This window comes from Thamnophis sirtalis, unplaced genomic scaffold (genome assembly GCF_051295495.1).
Source record: "Thamnophis sirtalis isolate CommonGarterSnake01/CBP01778 unplaced genomic scaffold, rThaSir2_p1.2 scaffold_1, whole genome shotgun sequence".
Lineage (NCBI taxonomy): Eukaryota > Metazoa > Chordata > Lepidosauria > Squamata > Natricidae > Thamnophis > Thamnophis sirtalis.
In genome coordinates, this window is record NW_028261381.1 from 137,699,569 (window position 1) to 137,724,137 (window position 24,569).

General features: G+C 39.5%; 2 protein-coding genes across 2 annotated transcripts; both read right to left on the reverse strand.

The window, feature by feature from the left end:
- Positions 1-4,144: 4,144 nt before the first annotated feature.
- Positions 4,145-12,622, reverse strand: SERPINA10 (serpin family A member 10). The gene is made up of 5 exons (XM_087725906.1): positions 12,544-12,622; positions 11,241-11,962; positions 7,152-7,425; positions 6,440-6,587; positions 4,145-4,355 (listed from the first exon to the last, which is right to left on the reverse strand). Exons 2-5 carry the CDS (start codon positions 11,938-11,940, stop codon positions 4,164-4,166), a joined length of 1,314 nt encoding a protein of 437 aa, XP_087582032.1. The 5' UTR covers positions 11,941-11,962; positions 12,544-12,622; the 3' UTR covers positions 4,145-4,163.
- Positions 12,623-18,156: 5,534 nt separating this feature from the next.
- LOC106552215 (alpha-1-antitrypsin) lies at positions 18,157-24,434 on the reverse strand. Its single transcript, XM_087725920.1, has 4 exons — positions 23,807-24,434; positions 22,599-22,866; positions 20,895-21,045; positions 18,157-18,367 (listed from the first exon to the last, which is right to left on the reverse strand). Exons 1-4 carry the CDS (start codon positions 24,417-24,419, stop codon positions 18,176-18,178), a joined length of 1,224 nt encoding a protein of 407 aa, XP_087582046.1. The 5' UTR covers positions 24,420-24,434; the 3' UTR covers positions 18,157-18,175.
- Between the last annotated feature and the right edge of the window lie 135 nt (positions 24,435-24,569).

Below are 24,569 nucleotides of genomic sequence, written 5' to 3' on the forward strand. Positions count from 1 at the left end.
TGCAACATAGCAAAATTTCTCTGCCCCTATAGTAGCAAACCAACCCCTTGAAGAATAAGCTGTTCACTTAAACACTAAAGTAACATCAGTAGCTGGAAAGGCTCAGTAAGTAGAGCATGTTTTCTGTGTTGAAGATCTTAGTTTCAATACCTGGTCTTTCCAGATGAGTTTACAAATGATATCTGTCTGAAGCTGTAGAGAACTGTTGCCATATTTAAATGATATTCAGCTGCATGAACCAATGGCTTGCCTTAGAATAAGTGGTGGGGGGGGGGGTTGTATTCTTAAGAAACTTATGTTCACAGTATCAGGTGGAAAGCATTCAGCAATGCAAATGTAGCAACTAAATTCCTCTGTGAGGTTTTTTTTTAATCATCCCTTCTATAGACACTGTCGCAGATTTCACCCAGTTTCAGTACTTTTTAACTAACATCCAATACAGCCTTCTCTTATGATGCAATTCATACACTGTTTCCCAAAAGTGAAACTTTCCAGTATTTTGTGGGTATTGCCCTTTGTTGAGTGCTCCATAATTATACATTCTCCGATCAAGTCTGTATAATGGTCCTTTGGGTTCAAAGAAGAAGCACTGGTGCTTCCATGGACATAGAAATGGTTGTGTAATCCCAGTTTGGAGGTTTAGAGTCTAGCACAATGGTGGCACTGGAAACCCATTGTTGTAGGCCATGGGGAGGCCTACTGATGGAACAGGCCACCTGCCTAAGACCATCCAAGACTTCCCCAACCCATAGAAATACCTAATGCTCCCCACAATTGGTTCTCCCACAACCTGCCAGTCTGGGTCACTTATCTTGTGAAGTTCTAGCAAGCAGTCTCCTCGGGTTGCTCGCTGAAATGGAGGGGGAGGATCTGGTGCTCTGTGGCTTCATTCAGCCCACCGTGGCCCTCCCCCAGCCCCTTGCAGGTCAAAATGCAGCCTCTGGGAGGAAGATCTGGACCTCCGAGGCTCCATTGCAAGCCGAAATGGAGCTTCTGGGGGATGGATCCAGTCCATGGAGGCTCCATTTCAGCCTGCAACCGGCCAGGGGAGGCTTGTAGAGGGCCGAACAGAGCCTTGAAAGGCTAGATCTGATCCCTGGAGCTTCCATTTCGGCCTGCAATGGGGCAGGGGAGGCCCACAGAGGGCCAAACAGAGCCTTAGAGGGTCGAATCCAGCCCCTGGAGACTCCATTTTGATCTGCAATGGGCCGTAGGAGGCCTCTGGATGCACAAATGCTAGGGGGTACTTATTGTGTAGGTTCGAAGATTTGCTAAGAGAACACATGTGACAGGTACAGGTACAGGTACAAATAATTTAGCAATGCCTGCTAAAGTAATTCAGTCTTCAGACTGATAATCAGGCTGCTTATCTAACAGCTGATAATCAGAGTATATCAGTATCTGAGAAATTGTTCAGCATCAATTGCAAATCTCTGACTTTATGTATCAGGAATGCACAGTCATTAGCAAAGGAAGTTTCTTGAGTGACTATATAGAAGCACTTTGTGCATTCAAGTGGTGAAGGTCAAAGAGGGTGCCATCCAATTGGTACCTGATATACAAAATGTGATAACATGCAAGTGAAGAAAAGATTGAATAAATGTTTAACTCCATTGGAAATGATAAATGCAGCTGTTGCAGAGTAGCTGAATCAACCTCACAAATTTCCTTGGACATCCATAACGTCTCAGGTAGATTCAGAGAGACTCCCTTTTTGCAGTGTTTAGTGCCTTTGTCAGATCAAGGAAGATAGTAAAGAGGCATGTTCTGATGAATGCATTTCTGGGCACACCTCATATCAAATACCATTCCTGCTCTATTCCAGTCTGGCTGAAAGCCACACTGTGCCTCTGGGATGTTCCTTTCCAAGGCAATGACAAGTCCATACAAATAAATGCAGGCAAAGATCTTGCCTTGGTTCTACAGTATGAGATACCTCTGTAGTTTCCACAATCTGATTTGCTTCCCCACATCGGCCACCTTTCATTTCTGTGCTACCTGGTACATATAATTTCCCTTCCCTTCTGCTACTATTTAGAGCATCTCCCTTGTAACAAGTGCAAATTCTTATTGTGGATCTGCACACTTCAAGCAAGACCAAGTTGATCAGGATAAACTCATGAAGGACTTGAAATAGCTTTGATTGATTGCTTTCAGCAATTCTTCTGCCAGACTGAATAAGCTCCAGAATGGAACATGATACCATTGGTAGCTATTCTCCCATTCTAAAAAATATTTTTCATAGCAGCATTAACTTTTAGTATTATGCTATGGTCTCAATTCAGATCAGCTTGCAGAAAACATTTGTAATTTCTTTATGTTGAGAAGAGGACCCAACTACTTTTTAACAGCAATAATGTATGATACACTTTTTTTAAAAAAAGAAAAGTGCAGTAATTGGAAGCTATATTTAAAATGTTGGGAGAGTGAATGCATTCAGAGAAGTGTTGTGAGAGTGTTGTTGGAGAATACACAAACCAACATACAGAGGCACTGCAGTTTAAATAGACTTTTACTTTCGTGGAAATAGAGGTATCAGAGTCCATCAAACAGTCCAAGTTATACACAGATAAGACAGTCAGTCATCAATGTCTTTCAGTTAAGGGATAATCCAAATAACATGGTCCCTAATCATACAAACAGTCTGGTACTCAAAGTTTGCTAGCAGTTGCAAAACTTAAATAGCTCACTGCACTTTTTAACAGCCAGCTTCCAAAACACTCAGATGAAATCAGCCTAGCATCTAACAGAGAGCTAACAATCATTCTGGCTCCCTCTTATGGCCGATTGAGGAAAAACAGCAACCTATCACATTTTGCAGTGTGATTTAACAGCCTTGCTATATGATTTATATATTGCCAACCCAACCGTTAGATTATATTCCTAACAGACCTCATGACCATAACATCTGAACAAATGATATTTTTTTGTCCTCCTACTCATTCCAAAATCAGGTCCCTGCTTTTTATACTGTATATCTTGGATTAATAATTGTTTTGTCTGAATGAAGATATTTCCTAAACCAGCGGTCACCAACTGGTGGTCCATGGACCACTGATGGTCCATGAGAAAAGTTTGGTGGTCTGCAGAAAAAATATTTGCATTTTTTATATTGCACTAAATCAGGGATCTTCAAACTACAGGCCCTGGGTCGGTATGAGCAACGTTTGTGTTGCTGCAGAGAATCTCCCCTCTTGGTATCTTTTTGTGTGGATCGGAGAGGGGCAGAAATTCCGACTTGGGGTCTGCTTCAGCCTCCTGGTGCAGGGCTTTGGGCAAAGGCTGGAGGGAAGAGCCACTGGTGGCGAAGAGCTGGAGGGGCTTGTTCCACTGGGACTGCATTATGGCCTGGAACTGGATGACCTTCTCAGCCCACTGAGCCTCCAGGCACCGGTACCTGGCCTTGCACTCCCACAGGTCTTTCTTCTGCATGGAAAGCCTATGATCGTAGTCTTCAGTGAGGTGCTTCTGCTAAGCCTCCTCCTTGATCTGATCCAATTTGAAATGAGCTGTTTTGCCAACTCTTTCTCATGGTGGCTGCTTAGCTGCAACAACAGCTTCCTGTTGGGGCCCAAGGAGCCCAGGCGGGGAGACGAGGAGTGGTTGACAGGGGAAGGGTATGTAGAGGCCGGCGAGGCACCCCTTGACGTGAGTGACATTGAGTTGGCTGTGACCACTTAGCCATGGCCACCTAATCATTAGGCAGATCATATTAGTGGTGCACGGGATTTAAATTATGAATTTAGTGGTCCCTGAGGTTCAAAAAGGTTGGGGACTCCTGTCCTAAATAATGGATGTGGGAGTTTCCTCTTTGATCATGCTCCTTTTTGTTATTTTAGTGCTGAGTGCTTTGGGAAACAGGATTGTGTGGATGTAATTTCTTCCATTAAATTTTTATTCTAATTCAATTTTCCTGAAAGATACTGCTTGCTATATTTATATATTGTTTTGAGGAGGGATTTTTTGGTGAAAATATTTTAAGAAGGAAAATGTTTACCTGTTTTCCACATACCTATATTTTTCTCCTGAAAATTAAGAAGTTAGTTCAAGATCATATTTAAAATGTGTTCTTAGTATAACATGTAGTTTGACTTGTGGTAGTGGGAGGGGGTATGTCACTAAAATAGAGTGCATCAAAAAGAAATTACTAGCTTTTGTTTAATTCACTGTTCTGTAGGGTTAGTAACTCTGCCCAGAAACAATACAATCTTGGCAATTTCTTCATATATCATAAAAATGAATGGCCGATTTATCCGTATAGTATTAGGCAAAGCGTATGCCATGATTTCTGATCCAGTGACAGCTGCAGCTTCTGTTCCTTTCTCATTCACTTCAATGCTTGCTCTTTGAAGAATCTAAAAAGAGTGAAAATGTAGGGAGATTTTTAGCAAGATGCTTACATTTCCAATTGTTGGAAGAAATGTCCTTCTGGGTTCAGTTCCAAGTAGGGAAAAAGATACTGGGAAACATGGAGGCTGCTTAGAAAGATGGTTTAATGGTGGACAGGACCACATGGCTTGAGCTCCTGAACAGAAAAGGGGGATCACATGCTTCCAGATATTGGGTAAGGAAGAAAAAAGGCAGATATGCTGAAAGTCCTTGGATTTATGCCCTCACTGGGCTTTGATCTTAAGCTTGTATTCTGATTGGTTGTCAGATTCCCATGGGGCCATGCAGGGACAACTCTGTAGGCTGTGCTTTGAGTCCAAGTTTGGTTGAGCATTGCTTCTTCCCAGGTGCCCTGTGATGAGATGGGAAAAGGGCTAATACTATCATGCTTTAATCCCATCACCCTGGAGCTGAAGGGGGATATCTTTATTATGTAGAATAGACTGGCTCAGGCCTTTTAATGGCCCATTGACAAAGGTGAGGGCTATTAAGAGTGAGTCTGTTTCCTGCCTAAAAACATGCCTGTCCATTTCTTATTCAGGGAAATGTAATATTCTGCCTTTTCAATATTTCCCAGGATGTTTCACTTTTGTAGGAGAAGGGTGGGTTTTAACTTCCTACAATATCAACCGGTCTGCCTCTTCAGTACAGATTTCCACTTAACTTACTCAAAACTGCTCATGCATCCCCCCCCCCCACACGTATATGGAAGCAGCATCCTGAATCCACAGCTACAAACACTTTGTTTCAATAAGAACATACTGGGGATACGCCAGCATTGAACTTCACAAAACAAACATTCTGTAGAAGGGAGATTAGGAAAAGGGAAATTAAAAGGGGTAGTCAAAAAGATCAAATCTCCCCGGACTTCTGGACCTGATTGAGTCCCAAAAGTTACTAGGGTAGTTTATGAACACAATCAAGGAAGTTATTAGCAGGAAGCAGGTTTCCCCTAGAACAGGAGCCCCCAATCTCTGCGGTTGGTAGCCTGGCTGTGGGGTGTGTGTGTAGAGAGGAGAACTGGGCTGCATGAGCAGTGGGCTGGCACACAAGAGTGTAGCTCAGTTTGCATAAGTTGATTTCTGTGTTCGTGTGCATGCACACATTGGCACAAGTCGGGGGTGGGTTCCTGCCAGTTCTAGCCTCTTCTATAGAAGAGGTTCCACAAATCTACCGTGCTGTTTAGAACCGGTTCCAGCTCCCTCCCCTCGCCCGTCCGCATCACACTTGCCCCGCCCACCGCTCACTGATTGGCTGGCTCACTAATCACCCCGCCTGCCTCTAAGAGTCCTATCTAAACCGTAAAGTCTTAAAGCTGTCAAGTTGAAGATCCCTCGGGTTTTTTTCTAAAGGGTTAGGGGTGCAAGGGTCTTGTAACTTGACAGCTTTAAAACTTGCACACTTCAATGCCTGAGTTCCTGAGCCAACATGACTGGAGGAGGAATTCTGGGAGTTGAAGTCCACAAGTCTTAAAACTGTCAAGTTTGAACACCACTGGGGTTTTTTTTCTAAAGGGTTAGGGGTGCAAGGGTCTTGTAGCTTGACAGCTTTAAGACTTGCATGCTTCAAATGCCAGAGTTTCTGAGCCAACATTTTGGTTGCTAAGCAAGAGCGTTGTTAAGTGAGTTTCACCACATTTTACAGCAGGCCACATCTACAGAAGAGGTTCTAAAAATTTTTGAAACCCACCACTGACACAATGCACACCAACCTGCTGCTCGTGCAAGTCACAAGGGGAGAGGAGAATTGGGCCTGCATCCCCATCTGCGTGATCAGGCAAAACATGAAACCATACCCCCACCAGTCCACAGAAAACCCCCTCTCCACAGAACCGGTTCCTGGTGCCCAAAAGATTCGAGGAGTCACTGAACTATAAGATCCTGTTTCTTTCTTCTTTTGCCTCCAGCTAAAGTAGCTAGCATGATGAAATTGAGAAACAAAGTGTTTAGCAAGTGGGTCTCCAGTAAACGAATGGGTTTTCATGTTATTTGTTAAATATGTTTAGTTGAAGAATATAGTAAACTGCAGTATTAACACATTATTTTTTTACCTGTGATATTTTTGCAAATTTATGATTTGTGAGATGGCTTAGGTCTGCTTTATAAGAGAAAAGATCCTTAATTCCCAAATCCTGAAGCAGCTGATCCATGTGATATGTCTGATCTAGTTTGAAGCTTGGAAAGTAAATATCCATTTCCCTGTAATGTAAACAAATACAAATGCAAGTTGAAGGTAAATGTGCATACACTGGCTTTTGCATGCACAAAAAATTGTAAAGATAAATAGCAGGCAGCAGAACATTTGCATATTGTTCCCTTCTTTCTGGATGCTATGAAATTTTGAGCACCAAAGGCAATGCATGTGACAAGTCTTACTTGAATTAATTGGATAAGTATAACCTGTGAAAGAGAAAACTATCTGAAAATTTCAGACATCTGGAAGGCTTTCACAAAAATGATGCAGAAGATCTTACAGAAGTTATAGACCTTTTTAAATAAGTAAAAACCAATTCTTTTTTCTCAGTAGACTTGGTAATAGGGAACTCAATGGCTTTTCTTTCTTTTTGATGAAGCAATATATTGTAAAGCTCGAAAGGCTGTCTTTGGCAAATTTCAATGGCCTATTTCCAGTTACTCCCTTTTCTTCCTCTTCTTGTTATTTCTATTGACATTTTTCTGTTTGGCCATTTTAATTTGTACTACAGGATTTTGTATCCAGGATTTAGGAATAAAAAAATGTGACATGATTGTTATGACTTGTACCTGATCTTCATGGTCTGAAGCCAAGATTCCACAAGCTCATTGGTTAGATGGTCTTCAACAAACATATAATCAGCTTCCTTTACAGGCATAACAATCAGCATCTGCACACTTCCTTTGTATGGCAGCTTTATCACATAACACTGCAAGGTCTTATCAAATGTGGAAGCAATCTTGTCAGTTTTGAACATCATTGGCACTTGAACAGTCCTGTAATTGTCTATATAGAAAGTTTCCAGCTCTGTAAATTTAGCAGAAAATGGATGTAGCCATTTGCCTGAGAATATAAAGAAATGCAATATGTTATTTTATATTGTGATATAATCCAGAATTATTGAGGGAAAATTCAACAGTAATCCAGGTACAAATCAGCCTGATTTACTTCAATTTAAAGATGAATTTCTATTCTTCCATAGTATGACTGAAACTTTAAATCTATATTCCACTCCTATGTTTGAATCTCTGGTTCTGATCCAATTACAGGGGCTAATGACCGTTTCAAATGAGATTCCTTTTCATAAATAGGAGCTGCACACTAACCAAGTCTCTTGTTAGAGAAGTAATGATTAATTATATGAATCACCAGTTCAATCCAGCCCCATTTCATTTTGAAAAGCCGATAAATGCTACTCTCTTACTTTTTCATACTGACTGGCTCCATGCATCAGTGTGAAGTTCTGCTTCACTGTCACAGATTAATACTGTAGAGTCAGTGAGCTCCATGATCAAATGGAGACTTAAATCTGGACTTCCCACCACTTGAGAATAATCTTACTCAGTACATTTAATCCAAAATTCATTCATTCATATCTAAATATTATTCTGCTCTAACCATTTCTTAGTTCTTGCACCACCTACTTTGCTTGCAATGCCAAGGCAGAACATGGCCTCAAATGAGAAGTCAGTGGCACCACATTCTATGCTACTGACCAGTTTTCCTTCCCTATTGGGGATTCAAAGGTCTCTCATTCCACTATCATTCCCAGCACAACTTTGTGGGATCAACAATACTTCTTTGAATAGCTATGGAGACAGAACCAAAGTAGTGGTGGGATTCAATTTTTTTTACTACCAGTTCTGTAGGCGTGGCTTGGTGGGCATGGCATGGCTTGGTTGGCATGGCTTGATGGGCGTGACAGGGGAAGGATACTGTAAAATCTCCATTCCCACCCCACTCCAGGGGAAGGTTACTGCAAAATCCCCATTCCTTCCCGATCAGCTGGGACTTGGGACGCAGAGAATAGATGGGGGTGAGGCCAGTCAGAGGTGGTATTTACTGGTTCTCCAAACTATTCAAAATACCGGTTCTCCAGAACTGGTCAGAACCTGCTGAATACCACCTCTAAACCAGAGGCTCCATCGTAATCCATTTTAGTCTCTTAAAAGCTATTGCCTTATTGTTCAATGTGATTGTGCCAATTCTCCCTACCCCCCATCCACCAAGAAATGTTTAGTTACCTCCTTGTAACCTCCCACTACAATGGGTGCCATCCTGCATGTTTTCCAATTGCTTAAAACTCACCGAATCCTCTAGGAATTAAATCACCCCTTAATGTTCAAGATAGCAGATGTCCTCATCCTCCCTCATCTCTCAGCAACACATTTTATTGCAACTTTGCAATTAGAAAAGAATCAGAGCAAGAGCTAAAAATACAGAAGTGAAATTAGCAATATTTAATTGCAATAGGCTTTTTAGTTGCCATGGTGCTCTTTTCAAATATTTGACAGGCAACAGCCTATGCTGGAAATATCTTTCGGTCCCATTCACTCCTCTCCCCACTTTTTTGGCTATGAAACTGATAGAGAAATTAAATTCATGATATTCATTAAAAAATAGAAATTCAATAATATACAGACCATGTAAGGCAACATTCAATTGACACCACCCCCCAAACCCATGGAAATTGCAAGAAGAGGTATCTCTTCTTGTATCTGCACATCTCTATGAGGCCTGGCCTTGCTTCAAAATCATATTCATTGAATATTTCAATGAATATGATTTTGGGGAAGATAATTCACTTGATAGCCTCCCTACATTCAGTGCAAAGCATATACAGAACTCTGTACATAGAACTCCTTCTGGACTTACCATTGCATTCAAAAAGATCAGAAAAGGCATAAGGAGGCATAATCTCATTTCACTTTCACATATAATATTCTTCATCCCTACTATAGGTCTCTTAATACACAAGGGTGAGAGAAGGTGCCATTTGAATTTCTCTTAAATACAATTTTTTAATTAAAAAATATTAACTGGAATTTTCCTTTTGCTCTGGGTTCAGACAAAAGGATAAGAAACCTGCTCATGTGCTAAATGATTTATGCAGCAATATGTGAATATCCATTTTTCCAGATCACTCCTTCCCTATCTGATGTCTTCTATTTGTGCTGGATCTCAGGTCACAGAAACCAGGAGCCATGCTGGCTCTGGAGGTTCTAGCAATCAATATCTTAAACAATTAGGAGTCACCAGGCAGGGAATATTGTGCTCTGTTTTATTATCGTAGAACTGTAGAAAATGTAATTTCACGATCCTGATTTATACAATAATTGTTTATTAAATCTTGGGGGGGGGGTCTTTTATGTGTGCAGGATCAAACTCAAAAAACCTTTGAAGAGTCATTTAGGTGAAATGGATTGCATAAAAATTGTATCAATCAATCAAATAATTGATCAATCAACTTCCCCTTGAAATGATGACTTGATATTCTGGTCCAATTAAAAAAATAGAGTTCTGAATATTTCATGGGGACATTCAGGGGCTTTGGTAATTTCAGTTTTTCCAGGTTTCTACAAAACCATGAGGAATTCAGATATCATAAAGGTAGTCCTCAACTTATAATCAGTGGCCATTCAAAGTTATGATAAGACCCTCTATACTGCACCGTGGTTAGAATGCAGTTTTGCAGGCTAACTCTGCCCACAATCTGCAGTTCGATCCTGATGGGGTTCAAGGTTGAGTCAGCCTTCCATCCTTCTGAGGTTGGTAAAAAGAGGACCCAGATTGTTTGGGGCAATATTCTGCTGACAGAGAGTGCCGAAAAGCACTATGGAGTGGTTAGTCTACATCTAAGTGCTCTTGCTATCACTATTGCACCCCCTCTGTCATTCACCTTTAGGAACGTGCACTATCCACCTGCCTATTTCCCCTCACCTATCATACTCCGTTGACCCCACTGGGTCTCTGCAGGCCTTGGGTCTGCTACCCAACCCACTAGGCCCCATATATTCTTCCTCAATTACCTTTAAATGAAAGGTAGAAAGCCACTTTATTGCTGGGTCACATAGTGTGATCCTGGAAGTGGCTGCCATTTTCTGAGTGGCTGCATTGAATTGTGGTTGCTCAGAAAATGGTGGCCACATCCAGATTCATGTTACATCGCCCAGCAACAAAGTGAGGATCCCAAAGAATGGGAAGCAGATCATGGGATGTTTCAGAGAGTGGGTGATGGCTTAGGAGACCTGGGATAGGCAGACTTAGGCCTCTTGTAGGCCTCCTAGGGCCTCCCCTCATCCCTGAGGCACCCATGCTCTACTTAAGGACCTACACATAGTCATTCAATGACTGCGTCAAAGAGAGCAGAGGGTAGTGGTCGGCTGTCATAACATGCAACCATAATGGGTACCACTACCTGTACCACTATATCTTGGATTTTTCACCTGTCATGAAGGCAGTGAATTGTCTTAAATTTGACATGAAATAGCACTATACATTCCTGAAGGTAAGTAATTTTCATAATATCTCCCACCTAAATAGCACTGGCAACATTTGCACTGCAAGTTTAAAATAAGAAATGCAGACCAGAAATGATAATAGGCATTACTGCGTGGAAATATCAGCGAAGTATGTCACATGAGAAGGATAATTGATGTGAATCAATTGACGTTTCCACCCATAAACAAAACATATAGGAAAAGGAATAATAGCTTTGAGAATGGACCCGTCTGTTGACACATTTTAGGAGACCACGTTAAGGACAGGTTCCCCACATTTTTTTACAGAGACACACTCTGATAAAGCTACTGTGGCTGGTGCCCTGAGTTCTCCTCTTTAAAAACCATGAAAGAATTAATGGAAAAAAAATCAGTTACCTTGAAATAGTATGTAATTCAGTAGAATGATTTTAGCATGCTCATCAAAAGTGTGAAACAATGTAGGGATCACCCCTCTTGTGTACTTTTTAATGTGCTCATTGACAATTTTTTTGGCAAGAGTAGAGTTGCGGAAATCAACTGACAAAAATTCCATGTCAAAGTATTTCTTGGACAAGTTATGGAAAGCATCCTTGATCTGAAATTCTTCCTGGATGAAAGAGAAGCTATTCTGCGAAAGAGTGAACTCTTCATTTTGGGTGATGTTAAGCCTTAGTTGTTGGAACAAAGTCAGAAACTGTTCTTCTTTTTCTTTCATAAACGGCAAATGTAAAGATTGACTTATTTGGTGGTGGGTTTCCCCTTCTGAAGCCAACATGAATATTGCTAGAGCAAAAGACAGTGATAGCGGGGAGAAGAAGATATTGTTGTCATGCTGCAGTGCAATTTTCCGGTAGAGATTGAATCCAAAATTGTTAATTTTTTCTGTGAAATTGTGCAAAGAGACTAATGATGAGGGGCTTTCGCTAGATGACTTTTGAGTAGTATCACGTGAATATTGTTTATTGGAATCATTGAAAGGGAAGAGATTTAACACTAAGGTACGTGATACCTCCACTCCTGAATTTTCTGCTATTCCATTCGATATGTACATTTCAGCAATCAGTCCAAAGAAGACCAACAAAAAGTTAGTTTTCATTTTGCACGTCAGTTACTTCTTTCTGGTGAACAGAGTAAACATAAATTGATGACACAAGTTAATATTGTAATTAAAAAAGAAAGGATGTTTTGGCATTTGGAGGATGTAATACAACCCCATCCAACTCATTTATCCCGATATCTTTTCTAAAGGTAGCATCAATGGGATTATCTCATGTTAATTTATTACTTTCACATTAAGGTAAACTAAGATTAGAGATCTTCCCAAATTCATTTAGTGTTCTTTTTTACACTGAAACAACACAACACAATAATGAAATTACTAAAGATGCTTCTGCATTATTTCATATTTAAAAGGTCTTACTAAAGATGTAAACATTTATTGACAGAATCCCCATTAAACATGGAGCTGATGGAAAGACAATTTTATGTAATCTAATAATGAAAACTGTTGACCAGAAAGAAAGAGATTCTAGGCAAATTGACTTAGTCTTTCCAGTCTGATTAGATCATATTTTAAAAGAAGAACACTTTGAATAAACTTTTTAAAAACCCTGATAACAATATATAAATCAATTCCACTTTGCAACGGACAATATTTTTCATTATAATTTTAAATTAAATGCAGATGCTTCTATCTTACCTGCAGGATAGTCTCTTTTTTACCTTTCTGAAGCCTGAAAAAGGAAACAAGTTACAACATTAAGGTGAGGTAAATATTTGCTATTCCAAAGTGTAGTTCCGTAGTTTTGTCTGTTGTAGATTAACTGAATGACAAACAGAAATGCCTTCATTTTGCCACAGAACAGAGTTAAAGAGGAAATAACCAGATTCCAGTAAGTAAGGTCTCTTGGGTAGCTGGATTTAAAATTAAAGAAATAAACAATAATAAAGAGAAAGATACTTGTCATATTAAAGGGCTATTCACAAACTCTAATTGATATTAATCAATCATTGATTGCATTGTGCCAAATGCTGCCCTTACTATATCCCCCCTCCCCACTAATTAAGAAAACAGCTCTGTTTCTTCTTTGTTTTTCAAATGCTGAGTGACTTTCTGACTGAAATTATGTACTTTCAATGTATTTCAACACACCAATGCCAAGATGTCAATATTTATTTATTTGTTAAATTCATTTGCTGCCTATCTGACGAAGGGGCTATTCTAGGTGGCAATATATAGTTGCTCCATTTCCTCTTTTACTGTGGCGAGCTTTCCTGTGTTCATATTTCTTATGTTTCAGATTCCCACTGGTTAAGTTGCACATGGACCATTTGGGCATGGGTGCTGTTAAACCACATGGCAACTTAATATTCAGCTGTGGAATAGACCAAAGCCAAGCCGTGGGGTGTTAGCATCAGCACCCCAGGATGCTTCAGCCAATCTGTTCAGTAAACAGTTGTGGGCTGTCCATTTTGCAGCTGTTTTTTCTGGGTGCTGTCAGAAGGTTAGTGATCTGTTATCCCTGAGTACTTTGTAGAGTTATTAATTGAAAAATATGGTTCCGGAACTTCACTGAAGGCTGGTACTTTGCATACATATTGATGCAGTGAAATATGGCTACTTCTGTTTTTGTCAGGGTTAGTTGGAGGAGCCATTTTTTTTGAAGTAGTCATCCAGCATCTGGAGATCTTGAGAAAGGATGCCCTCTGCATCACTGAAGTTGGTTCTTTAGACTGTGAGAGTCATATCACTGGCATAAATACATTTATGAGAAACATTTCAGGTAGGTCATAGATGTAAAGTTACAAAAAGAAGGGGATAACACTGATCCTTGTGATAGCCTATTGTTCATCTTACAATACCTTCTTTTATTGAATTAGAGTTTAACTTTATTGGCATTTTGAATATACACTAATCGACATACATTAAAACAAAATTTCATTGCATACAGCTCTCAAAGGGTCACCACCTCCAATTTACACTACATAAACATGAAAAAATAAATATGGTAAATAAATAAATACAAAAGTATGCATATACACACATATATTATATGACACAGAGAAACAACACAGTCTAGTTCAGATGTATACATGTACATGGGTGAAAGATGAATCTTGCGAGTTTACCAGACAGATGGCATAGGGAACAAAGCTGTTACGGAGTCTGGTACAAAACTTGAAATAGCCTGTTACACAAAATGTTGCCAATCAAGGCAATGGTGTTGTGACAAGGTATAACCTTGATTAGTTGGAGAAGTCCTTCTTTCCAGATTATATCGTAGGTCACCAAGAGGTCAAGAAAAATAGAGACAGTTCTTTATTTTCCTTCGGAATCCATTCTCCAGATAAGAAGTTAGTGCAAAGATTTGATCACTGCAATCCAGCTTGTTCTATTTGGATGATAGATTCTACTGCTAGGGCTGTTCTGTAACACAAGCCTTTCTAAAGTTTTGTCGGTGACACATAGAAGAGCAAGTGGCCTGTAACTTTGGGGAAGGTTTGGATCTTACCCTGGTTTCAAAATTGCAAGAATATAATGGCCTCTGATATTGGAAGCAATATGTAGTTATCAGAATCAGTGGCACTGTAAGGGAGAACATGATCCTATACAAGATGTTCATCTATTCTTGAATGTACCACTACTAATTCTCCTCTCCTGACAACAGTTAAATTCTTGCTCCCCTTTCTCAAGTTTTAAAATAATGTAGGTATATTTTGTTCAACCAAACCCAGCTAGGCTGCAGAACCTGGTTGACCTTGGAGTGATCTTGACAGCAAAATACCTTCAGCCTCGATAAATTTAAGAAAAATCTGCCAGAAGAAGACAGTAAAAAGTCACCTCTGCATTATTACTAAGGAAAGGATACCGATATGTGTAGAATTTGAGCCCAACTTAGAAGAAGCATTTTTTTTTTACCCTTTATTTAGTTAGTGATCTCTGGGACAGAGAAGACAGGGGCAGTGGTAGAATTGTCAAAATCTTTGGACAAATAGTGAAGAATTTGGGACTTTACCATGTCTCATATTCATAATCAGCATTTTGGAGTCAGTTTAGATACTAGAAACAAAAAGCAGCAGCATTTTTCCATAACCACTAGATGTCACAACAACCCTTTTGCTGTCAGTGGAAAGATAGTTTTGAAGCAAGCTCATTGCATGCCTTTCCCAACACAAGACTGGGGGCAGCTTCTTTCAGCCCTGCCCTTACTCTGTTTCCTGAACTATTGACTGTTATTAGGAGGTCATGAAATACAGGGATAAGGAAATTATCCGTTTGATGCTGAGGACTGCAAAATATTGAACCTAGCTCCTGCTATTGGGTGGCCAGTGAAACAACAAAATCTTCAAGCAGAGGAGGGATAGGCAATGGGAATACTATTTACTTGTGAATTTATTTATGTTAAAACATATGCTATCTGCCATTTTGTGACTATGCTTATAAACTTGGCCTTTAAGGAAAACCAGTCCTTTCTGCTTATATTTCCCCAAATTTGTCTTCCCCAGGATTACATTTAGTCTGTTATCCCACACATGTAGTTCTTTTAAAAGCCAAAACCAGAGTGAGGCTTTCAAGATACCTAAAAAAGAAAAATGCTGAATATCATCAATATAACACCAATCCATTTTAAAACCATGTATTAAACTTTTAATAGCTTCATACATAGTAGATGTTTAATAACATGGAAGATGGAAGGCTGATCTCTTTAAAATTTCCAAAAGCCTGAATAAAATATTCCTAATATTACATTCAGATGGTATAAAGAAAAACCGTGGAAAAACCATTGCAATGTAAATAGCCTTATCACAAGGCTTAATGTAGTTAGGGTCAGGTAGCTAGACAGAGTTAAGAGCTTTCCTTATGGCTCAAACAAAATAGTTTGAGGAAATAGGAAAACATCCCTCCTCAAAATATATGTTTTAGATGTTGCTTTGGTGATGTAAGTGGTCCAAGGAAGAGGGTGAATAACTGAACGGCATATTTCTATTGCTCTGTTCACAATTCATTATCTGAAAACACGATTATATGCAACTACCCTTTTCCCATATTTGCCATTGACATTTGATGATCCTACATTCTATAAAACAAATGGAAAGTGTTAAAATGAATGTCTTCATAATCATAGCTTGAAATGATTATTCTTGGTTTCCTCGAGGATTATTTTAATGCCCTGTTGCTACTGTTAGTGTGTTGACTTATCAGAACTGCTCTGCATAAGAAGGCACTCTGCTTTTCTTCAAAGTCTTTTCTGTGTTGATTTCAACATTAAATAAACTATTACACACTTTAAAATGTTACAATGACCATAAGCTGATTTCTAAGTAGACCATAAAAGTGTCAGTTTCTTAAGATGTAAATCTTCCCAAGGCAATTTGTGAGAAAATGCATTCCTTGAGAAAAAAAGTTTTTCTTCTCTTTTTTTTTTAAAAAGGATTTCCTTATTACTATTTCTTTCCAAGCCACATAGGACTTTGTTTTCCTCAATTTCACATTTTTAAAAAACTTCCTGAAACATAAATTGAGGGTAGAAGTCTTAAAGTAGTCCATGCAGCTAAGGAGAATCTTGGTGATATTAGCATTGACACCTCTTCATCTTTATTTCTTTTGAAAATCAAATTGCTAATAAAATGGGAGAGCCGGGATGAATGGAAGATGCTGGAATGAGAAATACTGGAAGGTTGAATGTTGGCTACAATGTTCTGTAAAAGTAATTTTATGACAATTTTAAAGTATTAAAACAAACATAGCTGTTTTAGCACTCAAGTCTCTACTACATAGCTTCTTTTAATTGTATTCAATCAATTAAACAGAATTTATCACATTCCAAAAAACAACAACTCAACAGTCCAAATTGTAAACTTTCCCAAAGTATTTATACAATGATATATTGAAAAATGAATAGGATCACAGAATACTAAAATGTTTTACCCTACTCATGTTATGATATTTTACTCCATTAATGTACTATATTAGACAATAAAAATATTATAGAATACAATCAATACATATTTTAGAATAAACCTACCACTGAAAAATCCCAAAGACCATACTGGGGACAGATTGTCTTGGAGAAGAACTATATTTATGATTGCTAAAAGTCAACATTGATTTGACAGCAATAGCACTAGCAATAGCTCTTAGACTTATATACTGCTTCATAGTTCTTTACAGTTCTCTCTAAGCGGTTTACAGAATCAACATATTTCCTGCAACAATCTGGGTCCTCATTTTACTGACTTTGGAAGGATGAAAGGCTGATGAACTGATGAACTGCTCAGAATCAAACTCCTGGAGTGAGTGCAGTACTGCATTATAACCACTGCATCACCAGGGCTCTTATCTTGATGGTGTGCAATTAATTAAATAAATTAAAGTTCTATTGTGATGTTTTGATACAATGATATTAGAAGATTCCAGAGGTGCAAATCAGTGGTAAAATCTAATCCCCCCTCCCACCGGTTCTGTGGGTGTGGCTTGGTGGGGGAGGACATGTGTTTGAGTGATCATGGCCAACTTTTTTCACTTTCAGTCTGTTTTAAAGCTTTTTAAAGCATTTTTTCCCCTGCCAGTTCAGGCAAACCCGCAGGGAAAAAAATGCTTTAAAAAGCAGGGGGAAAGCTTCTGACAATCGTGCAACTCACAGCTGAGCACTGAGATCCTCGGAAGTGGTTTTTTTTTACTACCTGTTCACAGAACCAAGGACAATCGTCCCTATCAGTTCGGCCAAACAGGGTCGAACCAGGAGGATTTCAGCCCTGATACAAACAATAAATTGTGTGTTCCAGATTGCCCATTCATGTTCTACACAACCTCTTTAGGGCTGCATGATGCACTATTTTATGGAAATTCTGCATTTCCAGTTCCATCCAACAAAACTGTCCTGAGACAGTTTCAAAAAAAAAAAATGTTGGTGATCCACAGCCCAGGTTTCTCTATTTTAAAGTCAATTGTTGTATTCTGGAGCCCAAGAGAGATGATGAACACAGAGAAAATTTAGTGGAAGGGCACTGGTTTGATTGCATTTGACAAATTGTCTAGTTAGTCTTTATTCTCAAAGAAAATGTATCTTTTTATGTTCTTTGATTATTTTGCTCAATTTTTCATTTCAGTCTTCAGGCAATCCACATGAGCACTGCTCCATTTAATTTTCTATTTACAAACCATTTCATTTCATATGAGGATTCACACAGGAGCCAAATACGTTTGTTAATTTTCCTTTGAAACACCCTCCCCCCCTGCCTTCTCTCCTTGAAATTCATGTTCCAACAATACTTTATTTTTGAACTGTATTCAAAAGCCAATATACTCTGGGGGGGTTTTAAATTTTATTTTACAGTTGTGTTGGATTTACTATCTTGGCTGCAAATAAGGTACCATTGATCTGTCTATTAAAAACCAATACTATAAAAGGATGGTTAAATTGATGTTCTGGAGGCAATGATACAGGCATCAATTCTGCAGCAGTGGCACCTGCTGCCTCAGTTCCACTTTCATCAATAGTCAACACAGCCTTGTGGATAGCCTGAGAAGAAAGGAAGAAAACGTTCAAAGTCTGCAGCTGAGAAAAAATATATTTCAGAAATGGTGACAACTTCTAACACTGATCTGTAGGCCTAGGTTAACTTTCTCGGTATTGTAGCAATTTTAGCCCATGCACTGTGGAGGTGAGTAGTAGCTTCTCTTTAGAAGTGTTATTTTAGCCAGTGTTATTTTAGCCAGTGTTTTTCAAACTTGAAAGCTTTGTGAATTCTAGGAGTTGATGTTCACACATCTTAAATTTGCTAATTTTGAAACGCTGGGTTGAAAAGGAAGAAGCAAAGTATAGTGAGACAAAAAGAAGAAAAAGGAACCAAAGAAACTCAATTTGCTCCTCAAGTCAAACAGTATTGAAGAAACTGAACTAATGATAGTTCAAAATGTGAATATTGTTGGTAATTATTTTTGGCTTAAACAAAGAGAAGTTTATAATTAATGCATGTTTTACTGAGCTCCATCTTTCAAAAATAGAAAAATCAGGCAGAACAATTTTGCCATGGCTATCCTTGAAGCTTGGTATCTTCATACATATGTCAGGATCTCTTGGGCTTAATATGGTGCAGGGCTACTATTAGGCCTCCTTTAATTCAGCCACTGACAGACTAAAGAGATTAAAATAGCTATTCTAGACACTGTTTTCAACTTCCAAAATCATATTGCTTGGAGCTTTCTCAGACACTGAGTTGCATTGCATTGTTAAACTGGATGTCTAGAATTCTGTGTTCTATGCTTTTAGACAAAGGTTTTAGACAGATTTTGTGCTGATATATATATATATATATATATATACCGTATTTTCACGACCAAAAGCCGCACCGGATTAAAAGCCGCAGTATCAATTAACGTTAATTTTTTTAACTTTTTCCACATATAAAGCGCACCGGGTTATAAGCCGCACATTTCCCGACGCTTCTGGACATCGCGAGGAGCGGCACGAGGGTTCTTGGCGCTCCGGGGGGCGCCGAGGGCGGCTGGGAGGGGCGCGCGGCTTGGTTTCTCCTCCCTGGACGTCGCAGCGGCGGCCCCGGGCTCACCGATCTCTGTGTTTTTCGCATCGGGGCATGCTCTTGCAGCGCGCCCCGATGCGAAAGGCACTGGGATCGGTGAGTTTGGGGCTGCTGCTGCGGCGTTCAGGGAGGAGAAACCAAGCCGCGCGCCTCTCCCAGCTGCTTTCGGTGCTTCCTGGAGCGCCGGGAGCCACAGATGTCCAGAAGCGGCTTTTGGGGCTGGTGGGGATTGGATTTCCGGCTCGGTGGCCCCTGTCGCTTCTGGACGTTGTGGGGAGCCGAGGAGAGTGTGGAGGGGAGCGCGCGACGGTTCTTGGCGCTCCGGAAGGCGGGAGAGGCGCGCGGTTTGATTTCTCCTCCCTGGACCGTCGCCCGATCTCTGTGTTTTTCGCATCGGGGCGTGCTGCAAGAGCATGCCCCGATGCGAAAAACACGGGGATCGGCGCGACGTCCAGGGAGGAGAAATCAAACCGCGCGCCTCTCCCGCCTTCCGGAGCGCCAAGAACCGCCGCGCGCTCCCCCCCCACACTCTCCTCGGCTCCCCACAACCGTAACAGACGTCCAGAAGCGACAGGGGCCACCGAGCCGGAAATCCAATCCCCACCAGCCCCAAAAGCCGCCTCTGGACATCTATTGCAGTCGCGAGGAGCAAAGCAGCTGGGAGATCTTTTTCCACATATAAAGCGCACCGGGTTATAAGCCGCACTGCCGATTTTGGATCAAAATTTAGGATTTTTAGTGCGGCTTATGGTCGTGAAAATACGGTATATATATATATATATATATATATATATAATATATATATATATATATATATATATATATATATATATATATATATATATATATATATATATATATATATATATATATATATATATATATATATATATATATATTTACCTGTAGCAATTATGATAAATTTAGTTTTCTGCAAATAGGGATATCAGGCAAGTCGACTGTTTATTTATATTTCATTTTTCTCCTCACTTTCCTAGCTTACTGAATCTCTTTGATAACCACAAGAGAAATGAGATGGGATGTGTCCAAACACACAAGATTTCTCTTTAAAGATATGTTACAATTGCTGCAATTCCTGTTCTATGATCTTTCTTTGTTGCATTTTTTCCTGTACTATATATTTTTTAAAAAGTGCAATTATCCCTGTCTTGTTCCTTGGACTTTCTGGGTAAAGACAGATGCGTCTTTATTGATAGGCCAATAATTTTCTAGAAAAATTACTTTGAGGAAAAACTGAATGTGGATAAGCTGCCTTCTCAATCTTTATCTTCTTTGTAATGATGAAAAATCATGAACTTATGCCAGAAAAATACTCTGATGCACACATTTTGCTTACAAAACAGTAATTGGAAGGGAAATTTCTGTTCTGCAAGGGTGAGATTTTACACCTAGTTCCCCCTTTTTGACATTGCTGCTATGAAATCTGGCTTCATCTTGCTTAAATCCTGTGTGAAATGATGTAAACAATATAAATATTTTACTTACCTTAGACAATTTCAAAGCCCTCCCCCCGGTGACTCTAGAGAGATCAGCATCGTCAGTAAAGATTTCAGTAATCCCGAGCTGGGAGAGGGGTTCCTTTAAGTTGTATGTGGCTGAAATACTAAACTTGGGGATGGAGACCGTTGCTGTATTCCTTCAGAAAGAAAGAAAAAAAAGTCATTTTTATTCTAGACATCACAAAGTTAAGAAGTAAACCCAGTAGTATTTACTAAAATCAGTAAAAAACACATATACACAAAACCATGCCATCATTGTCATATGGAAGCTGGACTTTTAAGAGAGAAATCCCTGGTATTAGTTATTATCATAGCAACCATTGTAAATCTGTTTAAGATGTTTGAGTGATATCAATATAGGCTAATGATGGCTAACCTTTTTTGGATTGAATGCCAAAAGTGGATGGGAGTGCAAGGGGGTCGTGCATGGGCATGCCCACACTCATAATGCTATATGTGTGACTCCAGCACTCATGCACATGCAATACCCCCCTCCTCCTGTGCACATGTGCGCATGGCCAGCGCTCTCCCTGCTTTTGGTGTGCTTTTTCAGCCCTCCCCAGGCTCCAGAGGCTTGGGGAGAGTGAAAACAGCCTGCCCCGCCCATTTGGAGGGTGAAAACCGGCCCTATGGGCAACCCGGAAATTCAGGAACAGTGATTTCCGGTTTGGCCGTAGGGGCGTTTTTCGCCCTATGGAGCCTTCAGGGAAGCGACCTTAAAAGAAGGCCAAAGTCAGCTGGCTAGTATATGCATGCGTGCTGGAGCTGACAGGACAACACCTCGCGTGCCCTAACAAATGCTCCGCATGCCATAGGTTCCCCATCATGGATGTAGGCACTGCTGTCAAAATAACTATTGGACTTGAGTGAGTGATTGCATGAATGAATTTATATGCTGTCCAACCCCTGTATGATTCTAGATGGCTTAAAACTAAATGAAAACATCAAGATATAACAAAGACAACCAACCAATATACCAAAATAACTTATAACGTAACGTAACATAACGTAACTTAACTTAACTTAACTTAACATCTTATCAGGCAAAATAAAACACAAGTTTCATTTTTATAACATCAGTTACTTCCAACAGGCTTGAAGAACTTCCATCCAATGGTTAATACAGGTAATTCTCGCCTTATAACAGTCGGTTAGTGACCATTCAAAGTTACAGTGGCATTGAAAAAAGTGACTTATGACAATTTTCCATACTTATGACAGTTGAACATCCCCATGCTCATGTGATCAAAATTCAGATGCTTGGCAATTGTTTCCCTGGGTCATGTGATCAACTTTTATGATCTTCTGACAAGCAAAGATTATTGGGAAAGCCAGATTCATTTAACAACCATGTTATTAATTTAAGAGCTGCAGTGATTCACTTAACAACCATGTCAATAAAGGTCATAAAATAGAGCAACTCTCTTGAAAATTGTGTTGGTTAGCTACATAAATTTTGGGATCAATTGTGATTCTCTTTTATACCCAGGGGACACTACTAAGAGATGTATCTGAAACTCTAGTGAGACATGCACAGATCTAGGTTGCTGATCTCTATCTTAAAATCAATTCTCAACAATTATTCTGGAAGAGCTTAGTACAGAATGCGAAGGCACTGAAGTATTTTTCCATATTCTTTAAGAATATACTAACTACGGAGAAATATAGAAGCAGTAAAAAGAAGTGTTACCTTTGTACATTTTGTGCCCATCTGTTCACAGTGTCTATTGACAGACTCGCATCCAATGCCTTCTCTTTTTTAGGATCAGGCAAAACAAAAAATGTGGTGGCTGTACCATTGTAGTCTAACTGCAGTACTGTGCAAGACAGCTGACTATCAAAATAGGAGTAAAACCAACCGGTCCTATGCATCATTTGGACTTTGACAGTTGTGTTGTGATCCACAAAGAAATCCTCTTCCCTTGTGAATTCTGGATTAAAAGGATTCTTCCAGTGTCCTAAAGAGAACAAAAAAGACCCACAATAATATTTGGATAATATTGATAACAGTATCAAACCTGCATGAGGTGAATTAGGTTTGCCCTCGGGAAGATCCTGTGATCTTCTTTCAGTAAAGAAAGAAGCTCTTTGGCTCAGTAGCCAAAGAGATGGTAAAATTGAACTAGTAAGATGCTCTGGATTCATTTACTTATGCTGACCACCCCTTGCAAAGCTGGGACCTATTTCTGCACATCCACAGCAAATGCTGCTTAGTCAGTGAAGCAATGCAGCTTCTGTATTGCTGTCAGAAGAAAATGGCCATGTACCTTCTTTCATGACACATTTTATTTCAATCTTGGTTGAAGAGAAAACACCCATTCTAAATTCTGCACAGCCTTATGGACTTATACTCTGTTTAGATAGAGAGATGTTCAGCCTGTGATCTTATATGAAACAGAATTATTTAGAACAGTCAGTCCATTTCTCTTTTTCTTGTTTTTAAACTCTACAAGGATGCATTTTAGTTGCATTTGTAATCCAATTCTATGAAGAACAGGAATAATGTCCACTAGTCTGAGATATCAGTTATTCCATTTTGGGTAAGAGGGCTTTCTCTTAGGTGCTTTTAAAAACTGGAACTACCATTCCTAAAATAGTTCTGCAAAAGTGAAAAACCATGTAATTTGGTTATAAAAAAATACCCAGTTTCTGTTTCGTACAACCCCCAGTAGTGAAGTAGTTATACCAGAGGTAAAGAATATACTTAAATTTCTATTCTGGACTAGTTTTTCAGTGCATGTACTTTGTATTGATAAGAAATTACGGGTTTTTTTCCCCCTGAATTTGAGCAATTCCACCCCTCTTTCACCAAACTCAAAAAGCTTTTCTCTGTCTCAAAGAGCATCTTTGGATATTTCCTTTAGTGGGGGAATCATTCCTTTTCTCGGTGATGGTTACCTCGAAAGAATATGTAGTTTGTGAGAACAAAGACTGTTTCTGGGTTAAGATCCTTGACTAGTTCTGCAATTTTCCCATGTGTTTTTTCCTTTATATAATCATTGATCTGTTTTTCAGCTTCTTTTGGATCCTGAAACTTTGTGGCTTGGATTTCTGCTTCATAGAATTCCTTAATCTTATCTAAAAATGTCTGCAATGGTTGTATGCCTTCCTTTAAAAACAGGCCCTGTCCGATATCCAGCTTGTAATCCTCCTCTGAATGTGTGAGCAGATGGAGAAGTTCATGAAACCCCTGGTGGATCTCATCTTCCTGAATTTTTGTCATGTTAAAATCAAGGCCCTTTAAAATCTCTGCATGCGTGTTTGAATTTGTCCCTAATAACAGGACTGAAAGCAATATAGAAATGCTGCAGGGTGAGAAAACAATGTTCTCTCCGTGTGATCTTGCAGCCAGTATTTTGTAAAATTCAAATGCAAATTCAACAACATTGCTTTGGATCTTGATAGCAGCTTTGGGGTCATGATGATCGTGGTGATGATCGACATCATGGTGGCCATGGCTGACGAGGGAAAACACTATCAAGGCCAAACTCAGATGAATGATCCTGTTCATCTTGCCAGTAATTTATTCTGCAAAGGAAAATAGGAATAAAGAAGAGGGATTTTATTTTATTATAAACTGTTTGTAAAGCACCTTTTTCAGTTACAGTCTTATGGGTATTTTGGCTTCTAGATGAAAGTCAGCATGAAAGGATGTTGATGA